Source organism: Abrus precatorius, unplaced genomic scaffold (genome assembly GCF_003935025.1).
Source record: "Abrus precatorius isolate BTA unplaced genomic scaffold, Abrus_2018 Scaffold11, whole genome shotgun sequence".
Lineage (NCBI taxonomy): Eukaryota > Viridiplantae > Streptophyta > Magnoliopsida > Fabales > Fabaceae > Abrus > Abrus precatorius.
In genome coordinates this window covers 17,340,291-17,363,593 of record NW_020874303.1, presented here as the reverse complement: position 1 = coordinate 17,363,593, position 23,303 = coordinate 17,340,291, and the positions used below count along the sequence as shown (strand labels likewise).

At 32.5% G+C, this 23,303-nt stretch overlaps 3 protein-coding genes across 6 annotated transcripts; 2 read left to right on the top strand and 1 right to left on the bottom strand.

Moving 5' to 3' along the window:
* The first annotated feature begins 2,828 nt into the window (after positions 1 to 2,828).
* On the top strand, positions 2,829 to 3,161 carry LOC113855720. The gene has a single exon (XM_027487349.1). The coding sequence runs from the start codon at positions 2,829 to 2,831 to the stop codon at positions 3,159 to 3,161; it is 333 nt and encodes a 110-aa protein (XP_027343150.1).
* Positions 3,162 to 10,543: 7,382 nt separating this feature from the next.
* On the top strand, positions 10,544 to 15,394 carry LOC113855719. The gene is made up of 12 exons (XM_027487348.1): positions 10,544 to 10,612; positions 10,784 to 10,906; positions 11,034 to 11,142; positions 11,218 to 11,363; positions 11,464 to 11,608; positions 11,796 to 11,974; positions 12,856 to 13,135; positions 13,523 to 13,621; positions 13,765 to 13,910; positions 14,098 to 14,202; positions 14,608 to 14,696; positions 14,884 to 15,394. Exons 1-12 carry the CDS (start codon positions 10,544 to 10,546, stop codon positions 15,392 to 15,394), a joined length of 2,001 nt encoding a protein of 666 aa, XP_027343149.1.
* A 1,750-nt stretch (positions 15,395 to 17,144) lies between these two features.
* Positions 17,145 to 23,059, bottom strand: LOC113853729 (respiratory burst oxidase homolog protein C). 4 transcript variants are annotated; one of them, XM_027484300.1, is made up of 14 exons: positions 22,576 to 23,059; positions 22,378 to 22,518; positions 22,136 to 22,298; positions 21,991 to 22,039; positions 21,707 to 21,820; positions 21,166 to 21,588; positions 20,630 to 21,013; positions 20,438 to 20,533; positions 20,242 to 20,357; positions 19,995 to 20,097; positions 19,700 to 19,773; positions 18,321 to 18,517; positions 17,958 to 18,284; positions 17,246 to 17,674 (listed from the first exon to the last, which is right to left on the bottom strand). In XM_027484300.1, exons 1-14 carry the CDS (start codon positions 22,931 to 22,933, stop codon positions 17,565 to 17,567), a joined length of 2,655 nt encoding a protein of 884 aa, XP_027340101.1. In that variant the 5' UTR covers positions 22,934 to 23,059; the 3' UTR covers positions 17,246 to 17,564. The 4 variants fall into 4 exon arrangements, with proteins under 4 accessions (XP_027340098.1, XP_027340101.1, XP_027340099.1 ...); XM_027484298.1 differs by having other exon boundaries at positions 18,318 to 18,517; positions 22,378 to 23,059; XM_027484299.1 differs by having other exon boundaries at positions 17,958 to 18,277; positions 18,326 to 18,517; positions 22,378 to 23,059.
* Between the last annotated feature and the right edge of the window lie 244 nt (positions 23,060 to 23,303).

Genomic DNA, 23,303 nt, shown 5'->3' with positions numbered 1-23,303 from the left:
TGAGTTTGAGATGAAAGAATTGGGTGCAGCTAAGAAGATTCTTGGTATGGAGATTTGCAGGGATCGTCAAGCTGGTAAATTGTTCCTATCTCAACAAAAATACATTGAGAAAGTGCTTGACAAGTTTAATATGTCTAATTGCAAACCTGTTTCTACTCCACTTGCTACACATTTCAAGTTATCATCTGATCTTTGTCCTGAGACAAAGGAAGACATGGAGCGTATGTCACGCGTTCCTTATGCTAGTGTTGTTGGCAGTCTTATGTATGCTATGGTATGTACTAGACCTGATTTAGCATATGCCGTTAGCATGGTGAGTCGGTATATGCATAATCCTGGAAAGGATCATTAGAGTGCTGTAAAATGGATTTTTCGGTATCTCAAAGGTACTTATGATATTGGCTTGGTATTCGATAGAAATCATGCAACAACTGAAGTTACAGGTTTTGTTGATTCGGATAATGGTGGCGATCTTGACAAAAAAAGATCTCTTTCTAGTTACATATTTACTCTCTGTAACTGTGCTATTAGTTAGAAAGCTCAGCTTCAGTCTCTTCCATCATTGTCTACGACTGAAGCTGAATATGTTGCAGCAACAGAGGGTGTGAAAGAGGCTCTTTGGCTTAAAGGTCTGATTAATGAACTTGGTCTTACATAGGATGTTCTTACTGTGTTTTGTGATAGTCAGAGTGCTATTTACTTGACCAAGAATAACCGCTATCATGATAGGACAAAACATATTGATGTGAGACATCATTTTATCCGAGAAATTGTCGCTAAGGGTGAAGTCGTGGTTCAGAAGATTCATACATCTGAGAATCCAGCTGATATGCTTACTAAGCCTCTTCCAAAAACCAAGTTCCAACATTGTTTGGACTTGGTTGGTCTCTACAGCACTTGAACACCCTTTGGGGTTTAAACGACGTCGAGCAATTTATCAAAATTGATCCAAGGTGGAGATTGTTAGTCAAAATTAATTGTTAGTCAGCATTGATGGCTCAATTTTTCCGCTTGATAGGCACTGTCCAATGATTTGTCAAATTGCTACAGTCGCTTGGTAGGCACCGTCCATAATTTGTCAAATTGCTACAGTCAACATTGAAAAAATAACAAGTTACTGTAGCAGTTTTTTTGCCTATAAAAGGCGATGAATTACGAAAGGTCGAGATACGGAAATCGATCATTCACTGATCAGAAGAAGAAATTTGATAGTGTTATTTTGTAGCTCTTATTTCATTCTGAGAGAGTATTTATTGAGAAAAAAAATAGAGTGATTTATTACTCTTTGTTCTCATAATTTTAGAGGACTTTTTGTACTCTCCCTTTTACATAGTGGAATTATTTTACTCGTCGTTATCCGTGGATTTTTTCTCTGATTTAGAGTTTTTCCCACATTAAAATTTTGTCTCCATTATTCTCTTACTTCTCTTTATTTTCAATTAAATTTGATCCAGTCTTCCGTATTGCGTTAATACCCCAACACAAATGATATCAATATTAAAAAACATAGAACGTAGCATCTTGAGAAAGAGTCGAAATCCTCCTTTCTGTAACTATGAAAGCAGATTAGGTATTTCATGTGAGGAACTTTGCATCTTGATGACTAATTAGGAAGGAGTCAAGATCCTTTCTAACCTTGACACAGTTCTCTCTAAAAATTGATAAGAAATTGCATGCAAAGAACTTATTGTGAAACAATTATAATTTTTTTAGATTTTATCTAAATCGAAGCAGTTGCCCCCTTTGGCTTATTGCAGCCGAATACATCTTATGTATTTTTGTACACGTAACGATGACCGTGGAATAGGAACGGAATGAATTTTGATAAAATAGAATGATCGTTTTCAACGTAGTTTGGTAGCTTTTGAAATGAAATAGTGATTTCGAATCATTATCTGTTTGGCACACATCAACACGAAATCAAGTTAAACTTGATAACATAAATATCACCCTTGAAAAATATAAAGAAAGCTAATACTTCTGATTTATTTTTGTGAAGTTAGTAACCTGTATACAATATTTTATATTTAAGATAAAATATTTCATATATTTTTATGATAGTTAATTGTTCGATAATTGTGATTCTCATATAAATAGTTATTCTTCTTTATAATTTTGCCTAAATTTCCAAAATTAATCATAAAACGGGTAGACAGAAATTAAATAAACAAATTTGAAAAAAAAAGGAATAAATATAAATAATGTTTGACACAATTAACTACAAAATAGTTGAAAGTTAAAAAAAAACAATAAAGTTGTTGCTGTATATTCTATTATATTGATAAACATTAGAATGTATAATCTCGCAGACCAAAACGTGACATTAAAGTTTGATACATGTCATCGTCCTTACCTTAGCCCACAGATGCAGTTTAGTTGAAAGACTTCCACAATCCAGATCACAACCCGTGTAGGCTGTTGCGGATTGTGGTTGCAAATATAATAAAGCCGTAGTTGCTTATCTGTCTACAAATCTAGCATAATGCATGCATTTAGTGATTTTCCAATCATAAAAGTCAAATTGTTGTAAAATAATTACCATATATTTTTCCAATGGATGGATATATGGTTCTATTGGCACGCCTTACTTGGTTTTGCCCGTTATTCGTCAAGTCAAAACTCATATTCATGCGTTACAACTTACATTTTCTTTCTGGCACAAAAAACGTTACACAAAAAATAATAAATTTTAAAACCTACCTAACCCAACATATATTGCTAAAATTATCCCATCCCCATTTTAAAGTCTTCAATCAATAACATTTTCTGATTTTCTCTCTAAACTTCATCCTCACAAAAGCATAATTAATAAGGAGTAGTTGTCTTAGATGGAGGGTCTTCTGCCGCTGGTTTATAGAGCAATCAAGAAGCACAAAACTCGTAGGAAATATCAGTGTCTTTCTTCTGGAGCTGCTATAAGCTACAACATGAACATGTCCGAGTTCTACCCTCAAATTCAAGGGCATGGCTTGCAGGAACCTTCAATACAAAAAGTGGTTGATGATGGTGCAGACAACATTGGTTATCGGAGATATAACTCTGTTAGAGATTTCTCTAATAATGGGTTCTCTTCGCCTCAACGAAGATCCATTGCTGCTGGCTCTCCTACTTCGAAGCAACTCTCGGGATTTACGTTGTTTTCATGCGTCACTCGTGTGTAAGGTGCATCCTCTGTGCGTGACTGTGTTGATATCCCAATCGTATTTGTTGCAAATGTAAAAAGATAATTATAATGGTTTGGCCTTAATAATCCAGATAAGTTGTGCGTGTTGATTAGGTTCCATGTGTTTATTAAATATTTGATCAATGAAAACTCGTGTTAGTTTTGGATGTCATTAATGGTTTGGTTTCAAACAAAATTTGTGTTTAGTTTCGGTTTGGTTTGGAATTCTCTAATTATAGTTTGAACTTAAATGATACATATACAAATTACAGTCTGCGACTACATAAATTCATAACGAACTGGTAACTCTGCATCAGAAAAAAAATTTGCTTACAATCATGAGATTCGAATCTAGTTCCCCGGTTTCTGTGAAAGATCGTGACCTTCTTTCTCTTATTTCTGTTCTGATGTTAGGTGGATCGATGCCACTGATCACCTTTTTCCCTAAAGTGAAACAATTTAACCATGTGATTTTGAGGTTACCGGGGTAAAACAATTTAAAAATATATTAACAAACTCCCTAAAGGGATTAATTAAAAAATAAAAAATAATTAAAAATTATGATGATAATATAATATTTTATTTTATTTTATCAAAATATTGACGAATCTTGACCATTGCCACATATACCCATTAAGTTACTTTGATGGATGATGAACAGATTTGTTAGTTTTACAATTTTTATATTTTCAATGAGTGAATTATGCTTATTTTTTTTTATTAAGAGATGTTTGAATTATATTATCACCTTCTTATTTTAAAAATTATAAAAATTATAAATTTTTTCATGGTATAAATGTTTAATCCGTTTTTGTTGTAAAACCTCTCTTAGCAGCAATTTTTTAATCTTTTAATTGCTCTCATCAGTTATCGTTGTAGATATAATTAGTTTTAAATTATTATTTTGAATTTTGGAATTTTAGGGAATAATATAAAGATTTTAAGTGAAGTTTCAAAATCAAATATAAATATTAAAAATATTATTTTTAAATTATTATTTTGAATTTTGGAATTTTAGGGAATAATATAAAGATTTTAAGTGAAGTTTCAAAATCAAATATAAATATTAAAAATATTATTTTATCTACTAAAGTTTAAAGAAATTAATGACAATACGTTATTCAAAATTAATTATCATTAACTTTAAAAGCTGAAGAGGGAAAAATATATTTTAAGAGGTTTATTTATAGTTACTTACTACTATTAATAAACTTGTTCGATTAAAATAAATTATAACGCACATTGATCTTTCAGAAAAGGACAGTGTAATAAAGATTTTTATTTTTTAATTTAAGCATCTTGCGAACAAACAACGTATTTTACTTTTTTTGAATTAAAACTCGTATATTATGCTGTACTGAATGCATTAATTTGTTCAAAATATTTTGTTTTGTTTTGTTTAAACAATTTGTTCTATACATTATTAGATATTAGATACGATTCAGGTAAGAAGAGTTTGATCTTACTCTATAATTTCATGTATTTGGTCTGAGATATGTTTGAGATAATTATAGTTTTATTATATTTTTTAATGTATCTCGAACATATTTTTGAATAATTTCTATTTTAAAGTATTTATTGGTTTTTTAATCAAGACATTCGTTAACAAGACTGATTTTAACTAAATAATTTAACTCAGTCCCATTTATTTTTTTAATTGTTTTTCAAATAGAGTATAACATGAGCCACGGCATAATTCAACTTAGAAAACGTGACAGAATCGACAACTCTACTTAACACCATAGATTTCACGATAAGATATATACCAGAAAAATAATATTGTATTTTGATCGTAATTCAAAACATAAAAATCAGTTCGATGGGTCAACGAGTTAGTATAAAATAACAAAAATAACAATTTATTAGTGATTATGTCATTTCAATAATTTGATTAATGTTTTTCGTACTCTGATCAGCCGCCTTCTCTTTGTTCTGGTCTGATGTTCATTATCTTAGAGTAATTTGTTTAATACTACTACTTAGAAACGGTCAAAATTTGTTAAGACGGCATATGAATCCACTTCCAATTAACAAGAATTGAACTCAGTCTAATTTGTTATGTTCATTTTTTTATCACTTTTTACATGCACTAGGTCAAAATCTACCGTCAATAATATATTTTTTGTTGATTTTTTTTTTAGTATGTAGGTTCTATTTTAATTGGAATTGAGCGTAAGAAACATTAACCTAACACAAAAAAAGGAAATAGCATTTTTTTCTCTTGTGATGCGAACAATGATTTATCAAGTAGTTAAATATAATAAATTTAATCAACATTTTTATGACATTCATTAATAAATTTTATTTTTTTTTTATATTTTTATACAACCAAAGCGGACAAATTTTTTGGTTCCTTCAATTTTAAGAGAGTATTCTTTTAAATATATACACATGAAAAGAGAATAAATAAGAGACAAAGATAAATATTTATAATGTTAAATATATAGTATCAATCATTTAACGTTTGTTATTAAAATAAAATAGTTAACTTATTTTTTTCAAAATGAAATGAAAATAATTTATCACTCAAATAATGTAATTTTTGTTTTTTTTTCTAATAAACGGAGTTTAAAGCCCAAAGACAAAGACGAAACTAATTACAAGATCTGGGAAAGCTAACACTTGAAAAATCCTGCCTAACATAGTCAACTAAAAAAAAAGGGACACTACCTAAGATTGTATAGTTAAGATGATCTTATTGAGCCAATCAGGCTAACATATCTGCACAATGGTTAGCTTCACGATATACATGAGAATAATGGATGAAAGGTAAATCTTGTGATAGTGTATGAATACTCTGAACCAAGTAAGGATATTGACCAACATAGCCATGGTTATTCTTGATAATTTGGAGAGCTTCCTTATAGTTAGACTATAAAATTACATTCAAGTAACTATTAACTCTAAGAAATTGAAGACCATGAAAAACAGCCCATAATTCAGCATCCAAGAGAAAACAACAACCCACTTTGCACATAAAGTCCTTCAGAAAAACTCCATCAGGACTCCGAATAAGACCCCCACAAGCAGCTACACCTGAACTAGCAAATACAGAACCATCAACATTTAGTTTAATATAACCTGTGGGAGGAGGAGACCAGACCAATTGACAAGCGCAAAATCTTTTAGCTTAGAAAAAGGACCAGAGTCCCTGCAAGTAGGGACTAAATAAGAAGCAAATGATATAGATTGATCAATCAACAACCAAAGGGAATAGAAGAATTATTAAAAATAAAAGAATTCCGATCAGACCAAATTCTCCAAAGCAAAATGCCAAAAATCATATTCCAATGCTTAAAATTATTAGCTTTTTGCTAAGAGAGATTATCGATCAACCAATTACTCAACCCCATACTAAAAAACTAATACTAATCAGTATTAGAAATCAACAAGTTCCAAACCTCAGAAGCATATGAACAATCCCATAAAACATGCATAATTATTTCAGGTGCAGCAGAGCACTTAGGACAAAGATCGTAGTAAAAAATACCTCTATGAACTCTTTCTGCATTAGTTAATAATTTACCATGAGCAATTTTCCAAAGGAATAAATTAATCTTAGGTGGTCTAGGCCATTTTCAAACCAAATTGAAACAACCATTATTATTATTACGAACAGAATGACTATCCTTATACAACAAAACATAAGCAGATTTAATAGAAAATTCACCATCCAAAGACTGAGACCAAATAGGAATATCAATTCCCAACTCTTTATTGGGAGAATTTAAGGTGACAATTCTTTGACAAATATGAGGAGGCAACAAATGACTAAATTTATCTAAATTCCAACCTGCAGGAGATACAAATAAGCAAACAAGAAGATCAAAATTAGATTATGGAATAAGACAAATAGTAAACTCCTTTAGATTGCTAAAACCAGGGATCCAATTATCAGTCCAGAAACTTTTATACATTCGATCCCTAATTTTCCAATCAAGACAGCTATAGAACTTAGGCCAGATATGAGCTAAAGCCTTCCAAGTACTTGAAATTTTTTAGTTCTTATTCACAACAAAAGATCTCCTAAGTTGAAATCTATATTTAGCAATTAGGGTTTGAGCCCAAAGATCATTACAAGAAGTAATAAATCTCCAACCTAATTTTATTAAGTAAGTTGTATTTAAATTTTGAATATCTCTGAACCCCAAACTCCTATATTCTTTAGGAGCACAAATGGTGGACCAACTTATTAAATGACATTTCCTCTGCTATATAGATCCCCAAATAAATTGCTTGCACAATTTATTAATCTCTTTACAAACAGTAAAGGGAATTATATGAGTTTGGAGATAATAAACATGTATACTCATTAAACTAGCTTGAGCCAGAGTAACTCTCCCAGCCATTGATAAAGACTTAGCTTTTCAAAGAGAAAGTTTCTTCTTGATTTTATCAATTAAACTATTATAACAACGATTGCTAGGTCTAATAGGCAGAATGGGAAGGCCAAAATAGGAATCAAAAGTAGTAACTCTTCTTATGTCTAAAGCATCACTAATCTGATTAGCTAATACCCCATCAGTGTTATTTGAGAAAAGAATGCTAGATTTCATCCTATTAACATGCTGACCAGCAGCAACAGAACAAAACTTCTATAGAACCTAATTAATTTTAATGGCTTGATCAATAGAAGCCTTAGTAATTAAGAGTATATCATATGCAAAAAAGAGGTGAGAAATTTTAGGGCCATTTATATTAAAAGAGAAAGGTATTAAATTCCCAACTTCAACCTCATCCTTTATGCAATGGGCTAATCTTTCAATACATTACACAAACAAATAAGGAGATAAAGGATCTCCTTGTCTAATTCCTCTAGTAGGGAAAAAGTATCAGTTTTATTACCATTCCAATTGACACACATAGAAGAGGAGGAAATACAATGGTAAATGAGATCAACAATTTTAATATCAAAACCAGCCAACAATAAAGTATCTTTAATAAAATCCCAATTTAGTTTATCATAAGCCTTTTCTAAGTCAAGCTTCAAAATCATAAAATTTCCTTGTCTCTTAAGATTATTAAAAGAATGAACAATTTCTTGTAAGACGACAATATTATCAATCCTTTGCCTTCCAGTAATAAAACTTCTCTAATTATCAGAAATTAAATAAGATAAACATCCTTTAATTCTATTTGTTGAAATTTTTGTAACTACTTTATAACTAACATTACAAAGAGAAATAGGTCTAAAATGGTGGACAAATTCAGAGTGATCAACCTTAGAGATTAAGGTAATAGCAGTTTGATTTACTGTTTCTATAAGTTTTGGTTTCTGAAACACATATTGCACAAATTTGAAAATATAAGGATAAAGAATATTCCATTGAGATTTAAAACATAGAGCATGTAAACCATCTAATCTAGGAGATTTAAAATTTTCAATACTAAATAAAGCAGTCTTAACTTCTTCAATTGTTATAGCACTATTCAGCCTATCTATATCACTAGTTTTAATGGGGGAGAAAGAATTGACACTAGAGAGTTTATAATGAATAGAACTGGAATCCATATAAAGCTTTATAAAAAAGTTAACTACCATTTGCTTAATAATTTCAGGATTAAATTCCCAATTGCCATCACAGTTCCTCAGAGTTTCAATCATATTATAGTTTCTCCTATGAATAGCAACTTTATGAAAATAATTGGTATTTTTATCCCTTAACCTAATCCATTTAGACTTGTATTGATGGAACCAATATATTTCTTCTTGATCAAGAATTTGTTTATATTCCAACCAAAAATTATTCATAAGATCATAAAGATATTTATTCTCAACACTAGTCAGTTTACAAATAATTCCGTTAATTCTATTTAAAATTCACCTTTTACGGTTAAAAATATTACCATAAACAGATTTATTCCAAACAGAAATGTTATCCCTAAAATTAACAATATTCTCATACCAAGAATAATTATTAGACCAAGACATTTTGACTTGATTAGGAAAATCAAAATGAGATAACCAAGAGGCCAAGAATTTAAAGGAAGAGCCACACTTATTACATTGATTAAAAGGTCTAATTTTTAACCATAGTGCAGCATGATCAGACTTAGGAATTACAACATTTATAAGAGAACTAGATGGAAAACTTTCCCTCCATAAAACATTAGTTACTACTCTGTCCAATCTTTCTTTCAAGGTTCCTCGCTGCCAAGTAAAAATAGTACCCTTAAAATCTAAATCGACTAAGCCACAAGTATCAAGGCAGGTTGCAAATTTAGCAATATTATTATACCGCACAGGCCCCTCCAACCTTTTCATTATCAAACAAAATAAAGTCCTTAGCCACACACCAAGGCATATTTAAATTGTTATTGATAATACACATTACCACCTATCCTAATTTCAAATGAATAGCATATTTAGATGTGATAACCACATAAATATTTAACTTCTTAGTATTCCAAAAAATCAAATACCACCAGAAAAACCACAAGCATCAACTTTAATACAACCATCTAAACTCATTCTTTTAATAATAGAATCAGCCCTATCCTTGCTAACTCTAGTTTCTAAAAAGGCAAGAAAATCTTGGTTGTATAATTTCACTAGATCATTTACTAATCTGTAAAAAGTTTTCCCTCCAGCACCTTTACAATTTCAAAACATAGCATTTATTGGTTAATATTCTAATTAGTTTGTTTGTGCAAGATTAGCACAATACAAGTTCAAATATTTATCTAAATTAGACATATTATTGTTTGGAACAGAATCATTTACAATAGTGATCTCATAATTAAGATTAGGAGGTTTATTAGGAAGAAGATAGTAACCTTATTGTATAGTAAGATTTTGATTCTCATCCACACCTAAAATATCCCGTATGGATCCCCCTCTTTATATTTTTTATTAAGATTATCTTCAAACCTTTTCATTAACATTAAAACCTCTTTATTCCTACTAAATTTCTCTTCCAAGATAGAATTAGACACAAAAGATTTATTACACAAACTACTTTAATGTTTGATCCTCAAATTTATTATTTTGTTTACTGATTTTGGAACTCAACTTATGCTTTCCTAAAACTTTAGAGTTACTCAATTTCTTATTTTCTAAAACCTGCTTAAGACTTGACTGAATATGATTTTAGGAAAGAAAAGTTGAGGTAGAAGAAAATATTTCAATTGAGACACTAATTTATAATTTTTGTTTCTGTTAGACAGAATTTATTATTATTATTATTTACTATTTACATAGTTTTAAATAATTTTTAACTAAAAGTAAAATTTAAATTTAAAATAACCTGTCTTAAAGAATATCAGGGTGAAAATGGGAAAATCGACACTTTCATTTCAAGTTTAAATAATTAAATCTCAAGCGCCGGGGCTTTCTGCTAATTCCGCGCCAAACCAAAGAGAGATTGTAGAAGAAGCGAAATGGTTCAGTTGTGTTTCGTTCTGGACCTGCGAAGCTTGGCACCTCCATTGCTAGGAGACTTAAAGCAGGTACAGCGTTTTAGACCCTCACGATAAACTCCGTCTTCCCAGTAATCTCAACCTATATGCTTTCAATTGTTGCTTTCTTCTCTGAACTCTACAATAATCACCGAACCCCCGCGCAATCGCGTCATTCCTAACAGATCGAAGATTTCTGAATCTTCGTGTCTCAATTTTCAGTCGCTGCTTCAACTCGCTAATTTCTATGCCATTTCGAGTTCGTCCTCGGGCAAATCGGCCACTATCAGTGACAGGATTGGTTTGTGTTACGTTTTCAAGAATCGCTTATCTTCTTCCGACGAGGTACTTTTCAGAACCGAACACCGTTCTCTAATTTATGAATTGATTGCCAAATTCGAAATGCGCGATACGTGGTTGTGTTACAATCTCTACGAGTGAATAACAGAGAGTGAATCTGCTGGTAATGTAGTTGGTGATCGCGTACAATCCCATAGGAAACTTCAACCTACGCGATTTCCACCACGCTGTTAACAACTTGCCATACGATGCTTTTCTGCCTGATATTGATAACATTTCTGGTCCTCTCTTTCTCTCTGGAGATATTATGTATATTTTCTCATTCAGTTAGTGAACATGCATTGACTGCTTTGAAGTTTTGTCTTCAGATTTAATGATTTCAAATGTATTGAGTGAGAGAGTATTGTATTCGTGGCAAGGCAAAGATATAGAGAGAAAAGTAATTGTCATAACTTCAACTTTGCCTGAAGATGTGGACTCTATAATGCAAAAGAGTCTCATGGTGAGTCAGTGAGTTCATGGCATGGATTCTATGCTTTTATGTGGTGTAACATGATTTCTCTTTTGTCCAAAAACTTAAAGTGATGTTTTCTTTTTGAAAGGATGCTGCAGATAAATGTGTTTCGGTTGATTTTGCTGTATTTCAGCAGAAGTCAAGCCATCTGACTGACACTCGTGAAAACATTAATAATTTTCGTCGTTGCATTTCTCATCTTGACAATTGCTCAGTTCAGACCTATATCCCAGGTTATGTATATGTACCGTCACGATGTGTTATAATCAAACTTAATTTCGTATATAATTTCTTTTGGATGTAGAATTTCAGCTATGGCCTTCAGAAACACAGAAAAGATAATTATCTCTTGCAATGAACGAGTTAATTTTCCTAAATTTGGACCTAAAAATTTTATGGGAAGCGTCTAAAAAGTTGCAGATTTGAGAGTATTCCACAGCCTGGTTAAAAGATGGCTGCAGGTTTTGAAAGATGACATGGAGGAGCCACTGCTAGCTCGTCTCATTTTCAAGGACGATCTTTTTGATTCTGTGAACCATATATTCTGCAACCTGGTTGCACCAGCCAATCCAATAACCAACAACTTCAGTGAATGTCAGGTAACAGTACTCCCAATCCATGTTGACGGACCACGTCATCAACTTTTGGCATACATATAATTTTGTGTAATTTAATTGAGAAGTAACATGTCTGTGTTAGTTGTTTACCTTAGAATCACACATAATCAAGCACTAAATTACTAACGCGCACCAAATAGTGATTGCCACTGATTACTGACATATGGTTTAAAGGAATGTTGCTCTAATGGATCACCCATTCTGAGAATTGTCATTTTAATCTATGTCCTTTTCTAAAGATAACAAATCCACCATTTGCTTATGATGCAACTTATTTCTAGGCTGTTGATTTTCTCCATATGTATGTTACTCTTAAAAAAAGTTTTGAGTTCTAGGCATATTTCATTGGACACATCATAATCAGTACGGTCTTATGTCAACTTTGAATGTAAGCAGAAAACGTTAATGCTGTACCATCACTGAAAAACAATTCGGTAGTTATGGCAATAATCCAACGAATATATTACAGCAAAACTATTGCATATAGTTTTTGTCGTAGCAATCAACTGCTCAATTAAGGTTTTGTCATTCATAAATCCAAACGCAAACTGGAGACACTATCCTTGTTTGGAAAGAATATTAGTTTTACACTAGGCATTTTAATGAGACCTGTCATATCTTAAACAACGTCAAGTAAATCAATATCACAACACTAGGTAAACCTTAGATGGAGCATAAGAAACTAGAAAACAATGTAATCATGCAAAATAGTTCCATTTTCTGCATCCCCACCTTATATTGTTTATTAAATAATTCTTCCTTTCGAATATCTATTCCATCATTTATCATGAAATCTCGTGCCATCTAGTATCTAACGGAGATCTATTTTTATATTTTAGTTTTTAGTTTCATTCGATTTAAAGGAAAAGGAAGAAGCATTGATTGTTGGAATTGTACATATACAGACATGCAGATGTCATGGCATACCTTTACGGGATGCTGAAAAAAATTTCAGCAGACATTCTTGTCCAGTCACTGGCTGCAATCTGGAAACGTGTGATGTTATTGAAAATTCTGTTCAAGTTGGGGAAAAAACTATTCTGTTTCTTCCCTCATTCTATAGTTCCCTGAAGCTCCTGCAAATTACTTCACCAATCAATATTACTGTTAATGAGAGAATAAATTTGACATCTCTTGACGAAGGTATGCATTTACCTATGGTCTTTCATCTATAACTCTAGTTTATATCATTATGCAACAAAGATTTGACTTTTTCCCCATTTCAATTGAACTCAAACAAACACTTCAAGAGTTTAATGCAACCTATAGGAACTGCTGCTTGATGGAGTGATTGCACAATCAAATTGATCTATAATAATAACCATTAGGAGAGGAAGAAAACATTTTCACTCTTTCACTTCTTCCTTTTCTTCTTTTCAGTTCAAATTTTTTAAGTGTATTTCAACCAATTTCATTCCTTTTTTATGACGGAATAGAGTGACTGATAAAACAATTCTGGTACACCATATATCTTGTTCCAAACCCCTCTATAAAGAAATTTGATTTCTTCATTTCCATTTTTTTTTTCAGGTCTTGTAATGGGGGCTTCCTTTGTTGTGATACCGTCCTCTTGTCATGTGATTGAAACCACTTCGGATGATGCTGATCAGTCAGACGTGAATGCTCAAAGTGTGTAGAAAGCTCCACTCCCCCTTTTGAAATTCTATTTAAATGAGCCATCATTACTCCTGAATTGCTGTCAAACGATGTATATTGGTAAGAAATTCTTCACAAAGTTTATGTTTCTTTCATCATGGTTTATTATTTGGCAGTTTTTAGAGGCCTTTCAAGCATTCTACATTCGATGGACCAAGGCTTGATATGCTGTACAAGTTGTGATTTAGAAACAATGGCAGAGGCTCATTATCGTTGCTATTATATTCTGCAGCCATCAGATACTGGACCAATGCTTATGAGGGTAGGAACTACCCCCCTTCTGCAACTCATTATCCCCTTGTCCTCTGCACATTAACACACAGTAGAACAATACTAATAATGCCTGTCACATTTCCGTGCTATAGAATGTATGTATTCTGGCTTGTATATCCTCGAGGTGATTCATCAATTTCAATTGTAACTCCCATCAATATCCATAAAACATGCAGCGCCTTGCAGGGGCTGAAGAAGTTCTACGAGTCCCTGACAGTCGATTAGTTGATTCATCGATCAATAAGGAAATTGAGAACTCTGTTCAAGCCTGTTTGCTAAAGGTTAATTTAAGCATTTTCCTGAAAATATCTTTTCTTTTTCCCATCCAATAAGAGACTGATGGAGATAGATGAGATTTAATGTTGGCATTATTTTGACAGGATCATCTGTTGAGAATAACTTTACCCTTCATGCATTAAATTTTACTCTGCGTCTCTTCACTGTGCTGGGCGCTCTAAATATCTGAATTTATCCTCTAAAATTTTGGTTGTTCCTCTAAAATTTTCATATAGTGATCTTTTACTAACATCTTGAGTGCTGGAAGATAATTTCACCAATTTTGCAAAATCTTGAACGAGTTATGGTTACTAATTTTAGATGTTAAATTCGAATTGAATAACTTAAATATTTACAAACGTGAATAAGCTGCTTGTATTTTGGAATATTGAAACCAAACATGCTTGCAGATCGAGCTTACAGACTATGACCCATTGCTGCATGCAAGAGGCTTTCATGAAAAACTAAATTTGCTTGTCAAGGAAAGCCTACAATTAGGGTGAGTTTCTACATCCAGTTGACGTGTGAGAATGAATGAAATTAAGAAAACGCCTCTCAAAACAAACGTTTTTTCTTTCTTTCAAAAGAAATTAAAATAATGAGAATTAACACGCTTGGACATGAAAATTCACTATTCAGAGTTTTCTAGATGTTTATTAATTAATAATGATATTATTACGTCGCAGGTCAGTACTTTCTAAATTAGAAGGTGCATTTTTGGAACTAAGCTCAAGTCAACAACCTTCGTCGGAGGTGATCCGGAAAGCAGAACCAGACACCGGTGTCATTATTGAGAATGAGAAAACTTTGCCATTGGATATGGCGGAACAAGGCGACAAAACCTTGGCCTGCATTACTGAAGAATGGAACCAATTATTTGTAAACGAAGAACCCAAGTTGTACTCTCCATCTTGTATGTCAGAGGCCAAGTTGGGTCAATCGAGTGCATCACCCCGAGACGGTAATAGGTCGCTAGACAGAGAAACTTCAAGGATTTTGGAGAGATTGGAGGTTCCGAGGCCATTAAGAGCAAAAACCGCCTCTCCTGGTTCAAATGAAAGTTGCTTTAAAAATACCAATGTGCCCACGAAGAAGCCTCTTATACCATTCCAGCCAACTCAAGATACAGAACAAGTCTTTGTCGGCAGCCAGCTAATGAAACCTAATTTCCAGAGGCAGAAAAGGAAACATAGATGAAATGATGCAACTCTACGTTCCCCGAAAACTTGTCTTCAGAAGTGGATAAGGTCAGTCTATTTCTTCCCCCTTTTCTCCTGCGCTACAGCTGATTTTTCTAAGCAAAACATGCGTCAGCTATTCAAGGGAGTGTGAAAATGTTTTAAAATTTTATGTTCGTTCTTGTTTAAAATAAGAGATTAATATTAAACTTGACTTACCAGAGAGAAAAGACTCTAAAATTTAAAGATTTTATTTGAACAAAGTGTGTTGGAGCATATGAATTATAATAAAAAAAAAACAGATGAAAATTATGGAGTAGAAATTAAAATTAAAATAATATTATATTTTAAAATTTTAAGTTCAGATACATAGAATTAATTTTATAGAATGATAAAAAATTAATTAAAATATTTTTTATAGAATACAAACTAAGTAATAGATATTATAAATTATTTATGATCATAAAGTATTTATTTAATTAAGAATTATCATATTATAATACAACTAGTTACGTAATTTTTTAAAAAAATGAAAATAATAAAAACAAAAATATTAAAGTAGATAAATAGTCGTGTAAAAGAACTCAATTGTAAATAATCGTAAATATGAAAATATTAAATTATTATTTATAATTAAAAATATTAAAAAATATTTAAAATTATTTAGTTACATACAAATAAACTTTTTGAATGACTAATAAAAATAATAAATAACATAATTTTTAATTTGATAAAAAAATAGAGCAAAAATAAAAAAAATTAAATAAAATTATTTAAATATATTTTTAATTAATAATATTCATAATAATTTAATTTTTAATCAAATTCAACTGTCCTGTGTGATTCATATGACTAACTTTACTTAACTTGATAATTAGATCGTGTTTAATTATTGTTGGCGTATGTTTTTACAAAAATAGAAACTGGATATCGGGGATGAACACTAGAAGTAAAAAAGTCGTAAGAATAATAGATAGCCAACTAAAAGATTTACTTATTTTATATTAATAAAAGATGGTAACCAAGAATAAAAATAAAATTTATATTAAAAAATGTGACAATATTTTTTTAAAAAAATTAATGCATTATTAACATAAATTTTAATAAAAAATTATTATTTTTTAATAATTCCTCATTTCAACTCATTGATTCTTCAAATTATACTACCTTTACTTTTTTATTTTTCAATTTTTTTAAATTGATTTCTTTATTAAATTTTATTCAAATATAGCAAGATTATTAAATTTGATTTTTATATTATAAAATAATCAAAATAACAATATAAATTAATTTATATTATCTTATTTTATTTGATTTAGAATGACGGTAAAATTAAAATTTCATAATTTATTAAAAATATACAATTTTCAATTTTTAAATTATAAATTAAAAATTAATGATATTTTTTGTTATTTTATATTTATCAGTTAATTCAACAACTAATTTTATTAAATATTTTTAATCTAATAAATTAATTTTTTAAATTTAAGTTTTAACTTTTATCTATGTGTCCCATTATCCGTTATTTCATCAAGGATATTATTTATGAAATAATCTCCTAAATTTTGCAATCAATCAACTAAAAGAGAAGAGAGATTAAATTATAAAATTTTAAGATGTGTTTGAATAGAATAATTTAAAATATTATAAAAATTTCAATTTGATAAATTTTATGTAAAATAAAAAAATTTAAATGATTTGTTTTTAAAATTTTTTAAATATATTTATTATAACTAATATTTTATATTTATTATTTATAACTCATTTCACACTTAACTCTTGAATATTTTTTTATAATTTACATATTTTTTTAAAAAAATTATCCAAACTTATAACACAATATTAAGTTTGAGGTCTTTAATCATTGAATTAAAAAAATAAAAACCCTTGTGGTATTTCTCCTTAAATTTACATCGTCACGATGACAGCAGACACATTGACGGGGGGCATCCAACCAGACGTCGACACCTTTTACAATTGGCCAACTCATCATTTTTACCCGTTTAGCCCCCGCTTGCCTTCGTCCTTTTACTAAGGCATCACAAGTAACAACCATATGTAGAAACTTATTTGTAGGCTATCAACAAAAGGGCAGTACATGCAAACAATGTAATCATCTAGTTGGGGATCAAGGTGGACAACTCGATTGTTCCACAGCTTCTCCTGTTATCGATATTTCCCCCATCTTATCAGAAATTTTCTTTATGGAAATCGTACTTGGTGGATGTGTTGTGTGAGAAATCCAATGCTAGCTGACGAAGCACTTGGGTGAGGGTTGATGGCCCACAGTAAAATACCCCTGCATTACATAAAAGCATGCTGTCTCTATCTATTCCGATTCAATGATATGCCTTAAATTCAATGAAACACGTCAAAATTCATAAAGATTGATATTGATCGAAAGCATTTTGACAGAGACTGTTTCATGCAAAAAATAATAATCAATAGTCATCCTAATATCATAATATGCAACTTCTGATAAAAGCATATTCTCGTTGATCAGCAATTATTGAAGTGTTTTTAACTTTGCGCCACTGATGGAAAAAACAAAAGCAATGTCAGTTCAAGAAGTGGGAACTCACCAACTCGGGCATGTGGATGATTAAGCGCAATGCGCTTGTACACACTGCGCCAGTTGGGTTTGGCAAAGTGAGACATGACGCGTGTGCCAGAGACGATGTCCACTCCATTCTTTGCATGGTTTATAGACTGCAACATAGCAATAAGAGCAGAGCGAGCGTCACCCTCTTCGTAGACGCTGGTGCAGTAGCTATGGAGCTCAATCACTCCCCTTCTGTCCCCTTCTGCTACTTCGTTCATCACCCCTTTAAACCAGTCAAAAGAACCCTGCTCTCTAGTTACCCAGTAAAAGTATGCCCTCCGTGTCTTGAAGTCATTGGACCTGGGCCCTTTTTGTTGGGCCATAGTTGGTGATTTGGCACGACCAGACCCACTAATTCCCTCTTCAATTGCGGTCCCCTCCTCCTCTTCCATGTCCTTAAAATTATTCACCATGTCCTTTAGTATACTTATCATTGGTGTAGCTCCTATTCCAAGCCCCACCAGCAAAACCACCTCATACTCCCTGTAGTCTTGTGCTGGCGCTCCATACGGACCGTCGACCAGAACTTTAGGAAAAGTACTGCATATATTTATCACATGATTATAATCAATCCATTCAATTCTTATTTAAACGGCTATTGTTATTATGCAAGAATAATATGATCGGCTCCAATCCTCACCACCTGTGAAATTTCTTTTGGGTTATTTATTTCTTTTATTTTATTTTTAATTTTTATGAATTAAAGATTAATAATAGTAAAATTCCTTTTTTTTATATTCTAGAAAGTAACTAGAATATTAGTTAGGAATAAAAATAATAATTTTATTTAAAAATATATTAATATTTTTTCACCATAATTTTTAATATATTTTTAATACATTTTAAAAGTATATTTTTTAATCTGTTGTACATGTTAAAAAAAAACCACATTTTTAATACCTTATGAACTCTTCTAATTAAATGCTTGGAATGACTACTTACATGCAGAAATTTTCAATGGGAGTCCTTATCACCCCTAATCTTTTTTAATTGGAAGTCCAGACAACCACTCCTTTTCCCACAAGTGACAATAAAATTTGATTATAAATCCTTAGCATGTGAGACGGTGCCCTGGGAATCTCGATAACCAAACCGAAATCATCAGGCATGTTCTATATTATGCTTAAGTTTTGTTAATTAATTTCAAACCCACTTGCTGGGCCATCGACGCAGGCATCAACTACTGCATCTGTAATTTTCTGTACTGAAGTCAAAATTCGGGGAAGGTTTTTCTAGATCTGGTACACAGCTGTCTGTGAGTGTTAAACTAATTTCCACTCACGTGTCCTTAAGTAGCATCCTAAGTTCCTAACTATAGTTGTAGGTTTCTGGGGAGATTTAAACCCCTATTTTAGAAGCCAGGTTTATCAACACGGATCTCACTTCTTGTCATTCTCGAACAAATAAATAAAAGAATTAAAGAATAAACTACGTAGCAAAAATAGTTAATATAATAGAAATAGTTAGTTCAATTAATAAGTAGTTAATTAAAGAAGTGAAATTTTTATGTCAATTATTAAAATGATAATTATTTTAAAACAAATTAAAGTATATTAACATTCTGTTAATTGTATTTATAGTTGATTTGATTAGAGTAACCGGTGAAATCCATACAACCCATTGTATGTTGATGTTATCCCCAACTTTTTGAAGTGTAACTTTAGATTTTGCATGTTAGATATCCATCACACAATTTCCCTAGTTCAGAAAAGAAGGGCTTACGTTGGGCTATTTTCTCCCTTCAAGCATTCAGCTCTTAGAAGTCCACTTTGCCCATTGAGGGGTTGCTGGCACGCCTGAAAGAAACCAAAGCAATATATAGTCTTGTTAATTACAAGAAACCCTCATTTTAATAATAAGATAAAGGAAAACGTTTAACTTCAACTCTCAGGCTAATTTTAAACAATTAAAAGTAGAATATATATATATATATATATAATAAAATTTTATTATTTTTGTGTGTTTAAAATTGGTCTTAAAAGTGAAATTAACATAATTGTAATATAAATTAATTCACCTGTGAGAATTTAGTTTTCAGACTTCGAGTCCAATCACCAAGTATTTTTATATGAACGCTAAGGTAATCATCATCAGGGGCGGAAGTTATGGAAAAGGGATGCCTGTGCATGCATATTCAATGATATGTATGAATTAGATACTCTGAAATAAAAATATAGAAGTGGAGGAGGCTCCAGAACCTCAGGGTTATATGATGGTATTTAGACGCAACATGTCATTTAGGAGGAGTTTCTTCAAATGCATACCATTCAACTGGAGACACGGCAGCACAATTGACAAACATGTATTGTCCACTCTTGTAGCTAAACCCCTGGGGCTTTGACATTTGAAGTGCCAACACATTTCCAGGGTAAAGAGTCACCTTTAAATTTGGCAGTGAAAATGTGATTAGATTTAAACATATGCATATCAATAATTGATTTTTAATTAGTAGATACTCACCTTCAATATTTTGACGTACTTGATGCTCGATCTGAGTGCTCTAATCAGCCTTTCCAAGCCATAAATGGTGATGGGAACAGCAAGATACATCCAAGTCTACAAAACACAAAATATTAATTGCATGTGAAACGATTATCTTTCAGCTCAAAATAACTACATAAATATGCAAAAGGGTTAACTGAACGTGCTAACCGTTTTCTTATACCATTCCTTAGTCAAGTAAAGTTTGATTCCATGCACAACCAACATGGCATAGACAAAGATGAAGAGGTGATGGGAATACCAAAAGGCATTGAAACCTGTGAATTTGTTAAAGGGTTTGGGTAGTTTGGCCCGGCCTCTCCTGAACCTAGGATTGGCCAGTGTAAAGGCTATTGCCATCAGCACAACCATTATAATCCCAGTTACTCCTTCCCATGATTTGACAAAATGCCAATAATTTGACGGTTTATCACCGAAGAAGGGTTTCATGAGCTTGTACTTTTCATCGCTTGCATGAAGAAGGCGAGGAAAATCACAAGTAAGATGGTAGATAGCATGTATACCAACCCCAATTGCTATTGCCACTGCTATCACCTGCACACAAAAAATTGCTCCAATTTATTCCCCTGAAAATTTTTATGCCTTATTGACTTGTGAAAGCTGATAGAAACCAACAAACATATAAATTAAAATTGATGTTCTCTTTTCTTGTCACTCCTGAAGGAGCAACCAGAAGTAAAAACTACCTTGTGGAAGTTGAGGTTGTCATCGAAAGGAACTACAACACCTAGCTTGGTCTTGTTCCTGAGCCAGGTGATGGTGTTCCGGCAAACAGGTAACAAGATAAGAGCCATGTTCAATTTAAGTGTCTCACCTGCACCTTTTGCCATGCAAACACAATGGCCCATCACCTCATAGGCAGCTCTTCTCCGATACTGCACGAATTTATAGGCAAATAGCCCTAACATCACACCGATCCACAGTGCAAGTACCCAAGATCTTTGCCAATTGTCCAGCAAGATGTACTTGGCATCTCTACACCATCTCATAATTGGACTGTCCACAAAAGAAGGCTTAAGCCTTTGGCTTAGCATTTGGCTCAGGTACTTACTTTCTCCTCTTGTGGTTTCCTCTGGTCCATGCAATAAGAGGGTCTCCAGGTTGTCTATCTGTTTTCCCAATAAAATATAGCCAAGCGGTTAAAGAAATTAGGCGGAGTGGAGAATTCAATAGTAGTGAGTGGAATTGTTGCAATCTGGAGATCACAGGGTAGGCTATTTCAATTACCATGATGTATCCTGTGTCATCAGGGTCCAGTTCTTCCATGATCAAAGCCGCATATTCCTCTGCTTGTTTCTGGATGTTTGATAGCTTGTTGGCAGTGGCACTCAGGCATATAATCTGAGACCAGGATTCATCACATATAATTAAGGAAGATCTTAATCTGATGGAAGGGAAATTGCAGACTTGCAATTTTGCTGATAAAACAATTTCACACTAGTTTTGTCTGTTGAACAAAACTTGGAAAGTAAAGTCGTACAGTTAGTGGTGCAGAACTAATGATGGGGTACCTCTTTAATTTCTTCCTCGTTGATTCTTCCATCTGCATCTTTATCAACCCTGCATTCCAAATAACATTGGTGAATGGTGATATGTACTTACAGGGAAATTCAAACAAATGCTTCATTGTTTATATTAACCAAAACAACGAATTACATGTCAAAGAATGTTTTGAGCCTAGTATCAAAACTCTGGTCAGAAATATGGTCCCAGAATTCCCTCAACTGGGTCTTGTTAATAGAACCCCCCTGAATACCCCTCTGCCGAGCAAGAGTATCAAAAAGCTTTTCGGCATAAGCCTCAGACTCCTTGTTCAATCCTACAATCAAATCCAATGATATACTCAAAAACTACTCTATATTCATATTCCTGTCACTTAAAGCAAGAGGGTGAGGTACCTATGCATTGTGCAAAGAGAGCACGAGAAAGATATCCATCAGTGGTAGCAGTGAGCTTGTCAAACTGCTTCTCCACCCCACTCCATCCAGCACCAACATCAGTCTTGCTGATAAACTTGAGTCCTGTTAGAGCATGACCCACTGCAGACTTGGTCCTTTCGAAGTTTTTTGGTGCCGGTTTGGAAAATGATGCCAAACGCTTCAGCTGTTTCATGCGAATAGTAGCATTCTGAACCACTGAGGAACCAAATGAGGTTCTCTTCTCAAGCTTTTTGCCCATCAAACCCAATTTCTCTTCCTCTTCCATCATTTCAACGCCAGCAACAGTTTTAACACTGTGTAAGGCAACAGAACCACCTTGGATGTCCATGGTGACCTCAACATAGTGTTGTTGTTCATCTTCATTCTGGGATTTGATGCGACTGTTAAGGTCAATATCAGTGCCAGTTTGTGACTCTGAATCACTTAACTTGGTGCTGTTCATGGTAATCCTTTCGGCACCAGCGAGTTCTATATCTGACTCATGGTGTTGAAGATCGGCAGAAGCCCCTCCCATGTTGGTGTTGTTTTTGTCTGATACACACTGACTCGACAACACTTTCAGCTCTCTCTCTTCACACTCATTTGTTCCTCTCTTAGCTGCCTGCTGGCTTTCCTCACTATATGTACGTAGGATACATCTTGCTGTAGACAAGAATGACAGCCATGTTCGTAAAGGAAAAAGCTATTTAAAGTTACTTTATTTTCATCTGTCTTTATTAAGTATTTAGCTTATCTAAACTACTATGCACTTCTTTGGAATAAACAATGTATAATTCTATTTGTTAGCATGACTTCGTAATCTTGACCATTGCATCCAGATGATTTTTAAAATTGGTTAGTTTAGCTTTTAAAATTATAAAAGAGATATTATTTTAGTTCCTAAA